Consider the following 12,241-nt stretch of genomic DNA (forward strand, 5'->3'; position numbering starts at 1 on the left):
ACAACGCTCTTGCTGGTTTGCGACTCTCATCCACCCATAGGAAAATCGTGCTACAGCCTCCTTTTTCCATCTGCTGACGAAAGCAACAAACTAAAGCCTTGCCGAGACCTCTCCCTCTTTCTTGCTCGATGACACAAAGTTTATGTAGCCACGCTAACCTCTTCATCCGTTGGTAGACCAGATACGCAATCAACCTTTCGTCGGTATCATCTCCCTTGAAGACTAATAACAATCCGGTGTTCTTCTTTTTGAGTTCAACGTCGTAGTTGAAGTGCTCAATTGCTGGGAAGACTTTCCTTTCGAGTTTGGCTACTTTCTCTGCAAGGGCTGGGCGAATCTTTGGCGGTAAGGTAGCGAATTCTCTGATTATAAAGCCAGGTGGGGTTTGCGCTGGTGAGTGTGGATCAGTCATGGTGTGGTCGGCTCAAGTACTCCAACTGAGATGTGAAAATAGGACATGCCAGCGCTACACGAGTTCTATGGGTACGCTGTTCAATTTACATCGGGTTTCAATGGTCGCAAATGCGATGGGATCTTCGATGAACAGGCGTTGACAGAAGACGCAGAAGGTTAGGGTCTATTCCAAGGTTAAATCTTGCAGTGGGGGCTCACGTGCTAGCGTGACTGAAGATGTTCGCCTCTACGTGCACCGACGCGTCTCGCTCCTGCAACACATACACGTCTTCCCGAGTCCACCCCACTCTTAGCCGGCCAGACATCTGGATAAACATGAACCGCTTCTTGACAAGACCGTCACAACAACTACACGGACGGTGAAAAGTTTGAATCAACTTTCTCGACTCTTCTATCCTCTTGCCTCGAACCTCATATCACGAGTCATGGCAGGCAAAAGAAAACGTCCGTACTCGAATCTCGACTTTACGTTGAGGAAGGTGTTTAAGAAAGCAAGTTTCCGGTATACCGCTCGTCTCATTGCTGCTTGCTCATACTAAGGTCTTTCACAGACCGTTACAACGCGAGGTCGTCACGGCTACGTTGGAGGGCGAAGATGTCTTCCTTCAGGCAGCGACCTCTTTCGGAAAGAGCTTATGCTACCAGCTGCCAGCGGTAGTCGACTTCGGCAGTACGTTCAAAAGGGTGCGAGTTGTTATTATCACTAACCTTGCTAGTCACTATCGTGATATCTCCACTGTTAGCACTGATGGTACGCCCTTCACTGTTCTATACTAGAACGAAATCTAACCAGCTATAAGAACAACCAAGTCACCTCCATGCGCAACGCCAACGTTCGTGTTGAAACAATCAACAGCACAACACTACCCACAGACAAGAAGAGAATCATATCTGATCTTCAATGTGGCCATCCCATGACCCGCCTGCTCTACGTAACACCTGAATTCTGTCAAGGCGACAACTTTCGCAAGATCTTACGAGTCATCCACTCCCAAGGAGAACTGGCTCGCATCGCTGTCGACGAGGCCCATTGTGTCAGCGAATGGGGACACGACTTTCGCCCTTCATTCCAGCAGTTGTCATTCTTCAAGACCGAATTTCCTGACGTACCAGTGATATGTCTGACGGCCACGGCAACAGCACGTGTACGAGACGACATTATCACCACGCTTGCCTTGAACCCAAAGAAGTTGAAGATGTTCCGCATGAGCACCAGCAGACCAAACCTCCACTACGAAGTCCGCTTCAAATCCGATGAACAGGACCAATATGACGACTTTATCAAATTCCTCAAATCCATTCACGCACGCCGTGCCGGGAACACTGAGCGCGCATCTCAACTAGCATCACAGAACCAGCGTTCAGACAACGTCCCAGGAATCATCTACACTCTATTCCGCAAAGACTGCGAGTCCCTCGCCGCCCGTCTTCGCTCGGATGGCATAGGCGCGAAACCCTACCACGCCGGCCTCTCCGTCGCAGAGCGTGCAGATGCATTATCAGGCTGGGTTGCTAACAAAGCCGGTTACGACGTCGTCGTTGCTACAACAGCGTTCGGCATGGGCATTGACAAAGAGAATGTGCGGTTTGTAGTCCACTGGCAAATCCCCAAGTCGTTCGAAGGGTTCTATCAAGAAGCCGGTCGTGCAGGTCGGGACGGCAAAGCATCGATTTGCATCTTGTATTACGGTCGCGAAGATCGTGATCGCGCTGCGCATTCGCTGTCGAGGGATATTGCGAGGCAACCTAAACAGGGAGCGGGATTGCAGGTTCAGCAGCAGCAAATGATGCATCGTGCGAAGAGCTTGCAAGCGTTGGTTGGGTACTGTGAGGCGACGGATAAGTGTCGGCATAAACTTATTGCTGGATACTTTGCAGATGACGAAACACCCGAGTGTGATTTTGCGTGTGATTGGTGCAAGGATGCGGAGGCGTTGGTGAGGAGGAAGGAGGGAGGGTTGGCAAGTGAGGAGTGGTGTAGTACACAGAGGGAGCAGGGGAGATATGACATCGACGAGTATGATTGAGGTGTGCTGTCTTGACGAAGTTGGGACATTGGGGGTTAGAAGGAGCATCACTAGGCGTTAAGGTACATGAACAAATCTGCATATTTAATTCGTAAATCTCGTGGTTCATTCATCGTGACTTCATCTACGGTCTGGCTTTCAGTCGCCGACGCCCACATCAACGCCAACGGATGCATCCTCTTTTAGGGTATCTACTACCGATACCACCTCAACGCCGCCCCATGCATCCTCTCCATCGTCTGATGCCACACCAATCACCATAATCTATCCGATAATAAGAGCCGCGCTGGGAACCATACCCGCTTCTTTAAGCGACATGCCAAAGTCACTTCGGTCGTACGTCTTCTTGGGGAAGTTGGTCGTGAACGTCGAGACACTGGTACCATCCTGCTCCAGCGCATGTGCTACTTCAAAGAGCGTAGTCTCGACCGGGAACGTCTTCATGACCCTTCCACCAGGTGTCTGCAGGGCCAAGCGTGCCTCGGTGTATGCGCTCGCAGGCTTGCTCGTAGTCGGACCAGAGGATGTAGCGAGAGGGGCTTGTACAGGTGCAGGAGGAGGAGCCTGGCCGGCGCGCTTCGCCTTTTCAATCTCAGCTTTGCGCTTTCGCTCCTGCTTGTCCGCTTCGAGCTTGGCCAAGACGCGTTTCCTTGCATCCTCATCTGCCTTCTTCTCTGCGCGCTTAGCAGCAGCTTCCTTTAAGCGCTCCTTCTTCTGCAACTCTTCCCTGATGTCCTGTGACTCTTTGGTAGCCTTCATGCGGATCTGCTCGTTCTTCTTGTGGTCCTCCTTGTCCTGCTCTGACTGCATCGCGCGTTTGGCGGCCAGCTTCTCGCGCAGCTCTTGTAGTCGCTGCTGCTTTTGCTCGTCTGTGAGAGGGGCGATCTCCTCGGTCGACTCGGAGAACTGCTCATGGCCAGTCTTCTCACCGTGGAACTGGGCTTGGTTTACAGAGCGGAACTTCTTGCCGCACTCATCACAGACGAGGGACTTGGCTTCCTCGCCAGGCTTCAGCGCGGGAGGCTCTTCTGAGGCGTTGGCGGCGGCGGTGGCTTGCTCTTGCTTGATGTCATCGATGGACTTGTCTTGGTTGGTCTCGAGCCAATCGATGGCAGGCTGGAGGCCGCCTGTAGCTTTAACGGCGAGCTCGGCGCGTTCGCGGGGGAAGCCCATGTCGATGAGGGTATCTAGATCTGAGGAGGCCATCGTGAATGCGGCCGAGGGTGAGGGGCGAACTTGTGAGAAGTTTAGGTCTATTTGGCGAAGCTTTGGCTTGGGCGCTTGACTCGAGAGTGTTGTGGTTTAGTAGCAAATTAATGAGAGGTGTGTTGGTAGTGGAGGAGGCTCCCACTTTATATGTGGATGTACTGCGGTCGGGCGGTAGCGGTGGAACCTTGGAGAAGGTGAAGCGTGGATCAGACGCGCCTGGTTCTTGGAATATTACCTTGGAAGAATGAACTTCAGTAATGAATACGTCGTTTATCGGAGCTTCTTTCTGTAAGATGAGCGATGCTTGTAGCCTGGGATTGTCTGCGAAGGTGGACACTAGAGGCGCCTCGGGATTCCAGAATCAAGAGGCGTCGCGGGACGTCATAGCTACTTGTCCTCACCATCCGCCCTTCCTCCCTACCATCTACAACCACCCAAATCTACACCCACCGTGATATTCGCCGTTTGCGCACCCTATCCACAGGGTTTTAGCTTTTAGATTTACTATACGCGCCCGCCCTATTTCCCCACGCTCCCGAGGTTGATTGCGACTCTACCCCGTACCGCGGATCTGATTACCAACCTTGGAAGACACAATCACAACTGCATACCTACAGCCCACACGCGCCCGCCATGTCCGTCGAGCTCGATCCCGTAGAGCTTGGTTTCAAGCGTAAGCTTCTCGCGTGGCATTGGGGTCACACGCATACTAACCTAGCCAGGACCCTTTCAGCACGAGGTGTCGCAGACCCTCCGCTTGAAGAACCCGCACTCTGATCCGATTGCTTTCAAGGTAAGCAGACTTCTCGACAGAATCATTGTATTGGCCTGTCAAAGTTGGACGCGCAACTGACATATGCAAGGTGAAAACCACGGCTCCCAAGCAGTACGACGCCCGCAATACCTCCTCCCACAACAACTGATGACGGGTGTTTAGATACTGCGTGAGACCAAACAGCGGACGCATCGAGCCCGGCAAAGATGTTGAAGTTCAGAGTATGCCTGCCCTCCATGCGCGCGTCTACGAAAGCTTGCAGCAAACTAACACATGCGCCCAGTTCTCCTCCAAGCCATGAAGGAAGACCCACCGCCAGATGCCAAGTGCCGCGACAAGTTCCTCGTGCAATCCGTACTTGTCACCGCCGATAAGGAATTCACCAATGTTGGATCTTTGGTATGTTCTGGGATAACAACAACGGGTCGATGGGTATTAACAATCACATGTAGTGGTCGCACATCGAGCAGACGGCCAAGTCTTCCATTCAAGAGAAGAAGATCAGGGTTCTCTTCCTCGCTCCCGACGATGCCTCCTCGAACGCAACCCCCGCAAGAACCAACGGTGTTAGCCGCGATTCGATGCTCTCGTCTCCATCGCCCGAGGCTGTAACTCCCCAGCGTGGCGCATCAGACGCTTCTGGACCCGTCTCCGTTCCCCAGGACCGCCCATCAGACAGCAAGAACTTGGGAGAGATCAGGAACGAGACATACAACCCCGCGACGGGCGGCAACATGCAGTCGAGCTTCAGCTCTGCCGCTGGAACAGTATCCAATGCTCTGCCATCCTCAAGCGACGTGGAGGCTCAGCTTGCTGAAGCCAAGGCGCAGATTGCGCGATTGACGCAGCAAGTTAGCGAGGCCACTGGTCTCCGCCAGCGAAAGACAGGATCCGCCCAAGACTCGAAGCAAGAAGCGTCGACCTCACTAAGCACGCAGCAAGCCCCCGCGGGTGGTGTGTCTGTCCAGATCACAGCTCTTCTGTGCCTCATCAGCTTCTTGATTGCTTATTTCCTCTTCTGAGCGCCTTTCCGCAGCACTCTGCACTAGATGGCCAGAAAAGCACCGTGCGCCATTAGCGACCCCGGATCTACAATGTGAGGAGACGGTGGAAAGTCGGATGACATCTTTCTACATGCGAAGGCGAAGACATAGGGTGGTAGTATGGCGCTGGACGAAAGGATGGATAACTGCATTTCTTTCTCATGCGGGTATTTCTTGCTTGGTTGGACTCAGGTCTGATGTTGGTTACACATACGGAATAGCAGCTGATAGGGAGGCACGAACACATTGGTGTGGAAGCATCCATGTATCAACAGCTACATAATTCGGAGTTGTAAAGTCTTGAAATTGTTTAAACACAGATAATGTCTACGTATACTTTACTTTTGCACCTTTACCTTGTCGCGTGGGGACTGTCTGGTTACGGCGATGTTCGCAAGTGCACTGGCCAATAGGAAGACGCGAATCCTCCATGGCAGTTGTGGGGTTGCGTTTGAGCATGCACAAAACGAGTGCGAGCAAACTTGTGGAGTCACGGAGTGCCTATGGTTCTCAACGTCATATCCTTACAAGTACAAAATAGTGGATACTGCCAATCCCGCGGTCAGAACGCGCTTGGGGTTGGCAGTGAAAAGGTGGGGCCAGCTGGCCTGCGGCGACTTCGGGCGGGCGATATGACTCTATAACAATTTCTAGCCACGATAAAGGCTGTCCTTTGCCTCCCCTCTTCACTTTGACACTGTATTCCCTCCATTCCAACTCACTTCAGCAGTAAAGATGTGTGGTATCTTCGCCTGCTACAGGTATGCTACACCCGTTGCGCGCCCGCAATTGCCCCTCCAGATGTTGGATTGTCTCAATACCAAATGTTTGCGACTGTGTTGATACATGACTAACTTCCTTATAGGCACCCCGATGTGCAAAAGTTCAAGCCGACTGCCCTGAAAATGGGCAAGGCGTAAGTTTACCTCCCATAACCCGTGAGAGTTTCTAATTGACTAATTGCGCGCAGTGTCCGGTGTGTAATTTTCCCAAACCCTCCAGTCAGCCAATTCACCACGAGGACTCCTATGCTAACTGATTGATAAGCCACCGAGGTCCAGATTGGTGTAAGCTGCTCTATAACTCCTAGCGCGCCGAAGTACACAATGACTGACACTATATAGCTGGTAACTGGGTTGCAAACGACACCAGTGAGTGACTGTAAGAGCCTCTAAGCATATACAGTACTAAACACATACAGTCCTGGTTCACGAGCGCTTGAGCATTGTTGGCGTCGGTAAGAGATCACGCGAAAAATATTACTTTTTGGCAGAAGCTTACGTAGGTTAGAATCCGGCGCTCAGCCGCTCGTCAACGATGAGGGAACTGTCTCTCTAGCCGTCAACGGCGAGATCTACAACCACCGAATCCTCCGCAAGTCCCTCAAGAACCCGTATAACTTCAAGACACACTCAGATTGCGAGGTTATCATTCCTCTGGTAAGATCGGGCACAAGTTTCACGGTGAACGAGGCTGATAGGCAGTAGTATCTTGAACATGACATCGACGCTCCCCGAAAACTTGACGGCATGTTCTCATGGGTCCTTCACGACAAGGCTCAAGATCGTGTAATCGCAGCACGCGACCCTATCGGTATCACTACATTCTACATGGGCCGATCGAGCACTACACCAGGCGCGGTGTTCTTCGCTTCTGAACTGAAGTGCCTACATCCCGTCTGCGACAACATCATCTCCTTCCCTCCCGGTCACGTCTACGATTCGAAGACAGATCAGCTCACCCGCTACTACGACCCCAAGTGGCTTGTCGAGCCCGAAAACATTCCTACACAACCTGTAGACTACAAGGAGCTGAGGCAATCATTGGAGCGATCAGTGCGGAAACGCATGATGGCGGAAGTTCCCTTTGGTGTACTTCTCTCTGGTGGTCTTGATTCGAGTTTGGTAGCTTCAATCGCGCAGCGCGAAACTCTGCGGTTGAACGAAGCGACAAGGAACAAGGCAGCAGCATCTACTGGCAATGCCAGCGAGCAACAGAACCAACTCGTCGGTATCGACGACTCCAACGAGCTTCAGACAGATCTCCTCCTGGGACAACTCAACTCCTTCTCTATCGGGTTGCCCAACTCTCCTGATGGCATCGCTGCACAGGAAGTGGCCAACTTCCTCGGAACCAAGCACCACACCTTCACCTTCACTATCGAAGATGGTCTCAACGCACTTACAGACGTCATCTTCCACCTCGAGACCTTTGATGTAACAACTATTCGCGCCTCAACACCCATGTTCTTGCTGAGCAGAAAGATCAAGGCTATGGGAGTCAAGATGGTGCTCTCAGGAGAAGGAAGTGACGAGATTTTCGGTGGATATCTCTACTTCCATAACGCGCCTGACAAGGCCGCTTTCCACCAGGAATGTATTCGCCGCGTCAAGAACCTCCATCTCGCAGACTGCCTTCGCGCCAACAAGTCAACATCTGCCTGGGGTGTTGAGGCGCGTGTACCCTTCCTGGACAAGGACTTCCTCAACACAGCCATGAACATCGATCCTCAGGACAAGCTCATTGACCGCGAAGCCGGCCGCATTGAGAAGTATATTCTGCGCAAAGCTTTCGACACCACCGACGAGCCAGAGACGCAGCCCTACCTTCCTGAGAAGATTCTCTGGAGACAAAAGGAGCAGTTCTCTGACGGTGTAGGCTATGGATGGATTGACGCGCTCAAGGACAACGCTGAGCTACACGTCACGGATGAGATGATGAAGAACCCAAAGAAGGAGTGGGGCAACGACATCCCGGATACCAAGGAGGCGTACTGGTATAGGTGTATGTTTGATGAACACTTCCCTAGCTACTGCGCCGATACTGTTATGCGATGGACACCTACCTGGAGCAACCAGACGGATCCTTCTGGACGGTAAGATTCCCTCTTCAAGGTCTGACTAGATATGAGACTAACATGTCACAGTGCCATTGGTGTTCACGAGCAGAAGTACGCCCATGCCAAGTAGACAGCTGTTTCGGTTCTATGTAACAGGACTTGTATGGTAGAAGCTATGGATCTTATTTCATGTCTCCTCTGGCGCTTATAGACTGCTTAGGGTGAGATATATCCAATGGGGAGTCCGTCAAGGGTTCTGTCTTTAGCGCATCAATGTATCATTCTGCATGAACTTCATAATGCGGAATGTAGTGACGACTAACTATAATATGTGGCTCGTCTTTTAAATTGATATACAGTATTTAGTCTCATAACATAACATTACCTCGCCAGTGACGCCCAAACACACTCATTTTTTCCTCGACTGGGTATCAAAGACCAATAACACAAGTACGTATACACACAAACTTTTTGGTAGATCATACCGTCACCTAGCGGTAGATGCGAGAACGCCAGACATAGCAAGACACAGATGATTCTTTTAAACACAGCTGAGCGCATCACGCCTCGAGGGCAGAGGATGCCTCACCGTTTCCGAAGACGCGGAATTGGATGAAGATTGTTACATCCTCGACCATTGTGCCGAGGGAGCCGATGAGCCAGGGAAGATTGGTAAGTATGTAATCCCTCTCTTGCGAGTGGAAGATGATCTATGCAATATTAGTCTCGGGATCTTCTAACGAAAGTAGAGAGAGAGAAACTTACACCTGCACCATACGTAGCATTACCCAACAAACTCAACATGAAGAAGAGCAGCGACAAGCCTTCGCAAGACTTCTCCCGCTGGTTCTTAATGATCTGAGGAATGCGCGCCCCAAGATAAGCCACCGCGCTCGCGTATCCCAGGATCATCGCACCGATTGGGTTGTCCGAGGTATCCTCGGTATTGTGCGCAGGCTGCGGAACCCAGACACCAGTTTTCCACGCGATAGCCCATCCCGCAGCACCGACGACACAGACGCCTACGATGCTCAACGCGTTCTTGACCCATTGGCTCGCACCATCGCCGACATCGGGTATCGTGGGGAGGGAGCTCGCGCGGCGCCTGCGACTCGCCTGGGAATCGCGCCTGTGACTTCCCGGCAGGCCAATGTTACTGCTATCGCGACGGCCAAGTAGAGGAGCTTCGACGCTATCGGTAGAGCGCGTGGAAGTTTTGCGCTCCCCGCGCTTCGAGTTCTTCATGTTGTAGTAGACGCATTGCGAGATGAGGACGAGGTCTGCGAAGCAGAAGTAGATTGCGAGGGCGATGACGGTGGGCACAAGACCAGCCCAAAGAGCTCCCACGAGATTCGTTATGTCGCCTATAAACCAGACGGTGAGGAAGGCGAGGGAGATGCCGTCTGCGGAGCCAGATTTGTAGTTTTCGATTAGTTGAGGGACCTGTCGTTGTGGTTAGATTAGGGTACTGCGATGTCTAATGTCGCGTGCTGGGAGCTTCAGTTGCGGTTCCAAGGGTAGCACAGCCGGTATCAGAGATACATGGTAGCTTGACATTGTGCTTGACTGCGAAAAGCTACCCCATGCGTGGGAAACGAAGACAACGAAGCTGTATCAGTTGTTACTCACCAACAGGAAGACCCATGAAGCTAACGAGATTGAGCCGAAGACACCCGAGAGCGCCTCGTGGGTAGTCAGCGGCAGACTGTAATGAGACATGGCTGCGGTGAGCATGGTGCGTGACGGTATTTGCTCACACAGCGCGTCGTGCGACCTATACAAGTAGACGTAATAATAGTTTTCTTCTGTTACAAGGGCGTGCAGGAAATGGTGCAGCAAGGCTTGACGATATGACGCAGGTCCAGACGGAGGGAATGCCGGAAGTAGGCCAGTCCAGCCGAGGTAGCCCTATTAGGGTGTGGGGACGGAAACGGAACTAGAAGGTCGAAAGATTGTTGACGAATGGTATTTGGTGACTTTGTAAGGCACCACGCGACAAGGCAGAAGGCGTGGGAAGTGTCAAAAACAGAAGTGTGGGCTAGTAGTGCTGTAGTGCTGGACTCGGGGTCATCTATGCCTCTGGCAAATTGCCTCGCGTTTCTGTTGAGGATGCACATTTTTCATTCGGGGATTCCTCGACTGCCTAGCCTTTGGGATATGCACAGCTATAGTTTGTTTTAGAACCCGAAGCGCGCACGCGAGGCTTTTTATAAGCAATGTTTGTACTCGAACCGTTGACATGTCTATGGAATGCGCTTGACTTGTGCTGTAGTGTGGTAAACTCATATGGAGCTTGGCATAGCACTGGTGATGGCGCACCAAAGAAGGACGCGCAACACTGCATACATGTACACGACACAAGTCTGCAAGACTGGATGTTCAGACTATTTCATTGTCAACATGATTGATTATGCAGAATCTTTGAAGAGAAAATGACTCGATTTGTCGCTGGCCGTTTTAGAGGGTCCGTCTGTCAAAGCTCTAGACCCCTTGTGGGCGGCTGAGTTGCACTGCAGGGCGTCGGCTCCGGCTCGCCCTCTGCAGAGCTAAAATTGGCTGGGAACGTGACCAAATCACTCATCGCTCCACTTTCTCCTCGTCACTTCAGCAAGCACATCCACCGGCTTCCGGTTCGACACTCGCTCAGTCTTCTATTGTCCCTTCACATTCCTGCCCTCGTTTATCCGTTTGATATATACACATCGCTACAATAGCCTACGCGCCTTTCACCCGTATCCCCCTTAATACAACTAATCGCCTGTTCGTGAAACGCGCGTCAGCTCCAGAGTAAAAACCCGTTACCACCCTCTGCCGGTTTCCATCGACAACCCACCAAATATGTTGCCCAAGGCCTGGCTGTCAGTCTTCGTCCTCACGGTCGCATCGTCGGCCTTTACCCTTGAGGATCTTCACATGGACGGCATCAATCAGTACATCCACCAGGGCAAGAGGCAAGACGCCGAAGGCACCGGCGCCTCATCAGCATCCGCCGCACCCGCTACATCATCGGCTGCACCACCAGCTTCATCCGCCGCTCCTCCTGCCACATCGTCCGCTGCGCCGCCTCCAGCAACGTCAGCAACTCCCCAACCAGACCCCCCCACCACCAACAATCCAGCGCCGTCGAACGATCCCACATCCGACGCTCCTGCGCCTTCAACTCCCGCAGCGACACCCACTACCGATGGCGGAAACAACAACAACAGTAATAACAACAACAACGACAATACTCAAACAAGCGCGGAAGGTACGAGTGCCACTGGGGGTGGTGGCAGCGTTGGTAATTCAGCAACCCCCACCCGGGAGGCGAGCTCTTCCGTAAGAACGACACCGATTGTCAGGACTACCCCACTCGTTTCGACCTCGTTTTCAGAGTACACCACGACTGTTACCTCAACCCTGGAGAATGGTCAAGTTACCACCGCGACCTCGACGGGCACTAGCACTTCCCTTACCACCACTGGTCAAGCCGTCGTTACAGACCCACCCACCGCACAGGCAGGCGACAGTGACAACGGCGGTGGCATCAGTGATTCCAACAAGAAGGTTATTGGAGGTGTTGTTGGTGGTGTAGGCGGTGCCCTCCTCCTCGGTGGCATCGCGCTCGTCTTCTGGCGCATGAAGAAGCGCCAAGCGCGCGTCCACGAAGACGACGACGACCTTATGGCCGGCACTGGCTCAGCCCTCGGTGACAAGCCCCAGAACGGTACTGGCTCATCACCCTTCCAGTCGAACCTCGAGCAGTACCACAACCCTGGAGGACGCCCCAATGCGGCTGCCAATTTCTAGGCGAAGCGCAGCCCGCAAACAGCACATAGGCCTGTTGCGAGGGTCCGTTACGATACCAACGATTATCTGCGGAATTTGTCTGAGCTAGACGCGATTTTGAGAGATGAGAGCAAAGTTGAGCTTGTACATACGGTGCAAACACGGC

At 52.5% G+C, this 12,241-nt stretch overlaps 6 protein-coding genes across 6 annotated transcripts; 4 read left to right on the forward strand and 2 right to left on the reverse strand.

Moving 5' to 3' along the window:
- Window positions 1–839: 839 nt before the first annotated feature.
- On the forward strand, window positions 840–2,441 carry ALTATR162_LOCUS10002 (uncharacterized protein; the record flags this gene model as incomplete). Its single annotated transcript, XM_043317638.1, has 4 exons — window positions 840–916; window positions 966–1,084; window positions 1,131–1,165; window positions 1,215–2,441. The coding sequence occupies 4 exons, from the start codon at window positions 840–842 to the stop codon at window positions 2,439–2,441; spliced, it is 1,458 nt and encodes a 485-aa protein (XP_043173573.1).
- A 264-nt stretch (window positions 2,442–2,705) lies between these two features.
- On the reverse strand, window positions 2,706–3,647 carry ALTATR162_LOCUS10003 (uncharacterized protein; the record flags this gene model as incomplete). The annotated part of the gene is made up of 1 exon (XM_043317639.1): window positions 2,706–3,647. The coding sequence occupies one exon, from the start codon at window positions 3,645–3,647 to the stop codon at window positions 2,706–2,708; it is 942 nt and encodes a 313-aa protein (XP_043173574.1).
- A 636-nt stretch (window positions 3,648–4,283) lies between these two features.
- On the forward strand, window positions 4,284–5,447 carry ALTATR162_LOCUS10004 (uncharacterized protein; the record flags this gene model as incomplete). The annotated part of the gene is made up of 6 exons (XM_043317640.1): window positions 4,284–4,323; window positions 4,373–4,443; window positions 4,514–4,536; window positions 4,588–4,646; window positions 4,709–4,824; window positions 4,878–5,447. The coding sequence occupies 6 exons, from the start codon at window positions 4,284–4,286 to the stop codon at window positions 5,445–5,447; spliced, it is 879 nt and encodes a 292-aa protein (XP_043173575.1).
- A 756-nt stretch (window positions 5,448–6,203) lies between these two features.
- Window positions 6,204–8,437, forward strand: ALTATR162_LOCUS10005 (uncharacterized protein; the record flags this gene model as incomplete). Its single annotated transcript, XM_043317641.1, has 9 exons — window positions 6,204–6,229; window positions 6,334–6,384; window positions 6,439–6,444; window positions 6,516–6,535; window positions 6,593–6,619; window positions 6,670–6,705; window positions 6,759–6,907; window positions 6,956–8,343; window positions 8,395–8,437. The coding sequence occupies 9 exons, from the start codon at window positions 6,204–6,206 to the stop codon at window positions 8,435–8,437; spliced, it is 1,746 nt and encodes a 581-aa protein (XP_043173576.1).
- A 430-nt stretch (window positions 8,438–8,867) lies between these two features.
- Window positions 8,868–10,041, reverse strand: ALTATR162_LOCUS10006 (uncharacterized protein; the record flags this gene model as incomplete). Its single annotated transcript, XM_043317642.1, has 3 exons — window positions 8,868–9,017; window positions 9,073–9,750; window positions 9,937–10,041. The coding sequence occupies 3 exons, from the start codon at window positions 10,039–10,041 to the stop codon at window positions 8,868–8,870; spliced, it is 933 nt and encodes a 310-aa protein (XP_043173577.1).
- Window positions 10,042–11,145: 1,104 nt separating this feature from the next.
- On the forward strand, window positions 11,146–12,096 carry ALTATR162_LOCUS10007 (uncharacterized protein; the record flags this gene model as incomplete). The annotated part of the gene is made up of 1 exon (XM_043317643.1): window positions 11,146–12,096. One exon carries the CDS (start codon window positions 11,146–11,148, stop codon window positions 12,094–12,096), a length of 951 nt encoding a protein of 316 aa, XP_043173578.1.
- Window positions 12,097–12,241: the final 145 nt, after the last annotated feature.

This window comes from Alternaria atra, assembly GCF_907166805.1.
Source record: "Alternaria atra isolate CS162 genome assembly, contig: 32, whole genome shotgun sequence".
Classification (NCBI taxonomy): domain Eukaryota; kingdom Fungi; phylum Ascomycota; class Dothideomycetes; order Pleosporales; family Pleosporaceae; genus Alternaria; species Alternaria atra.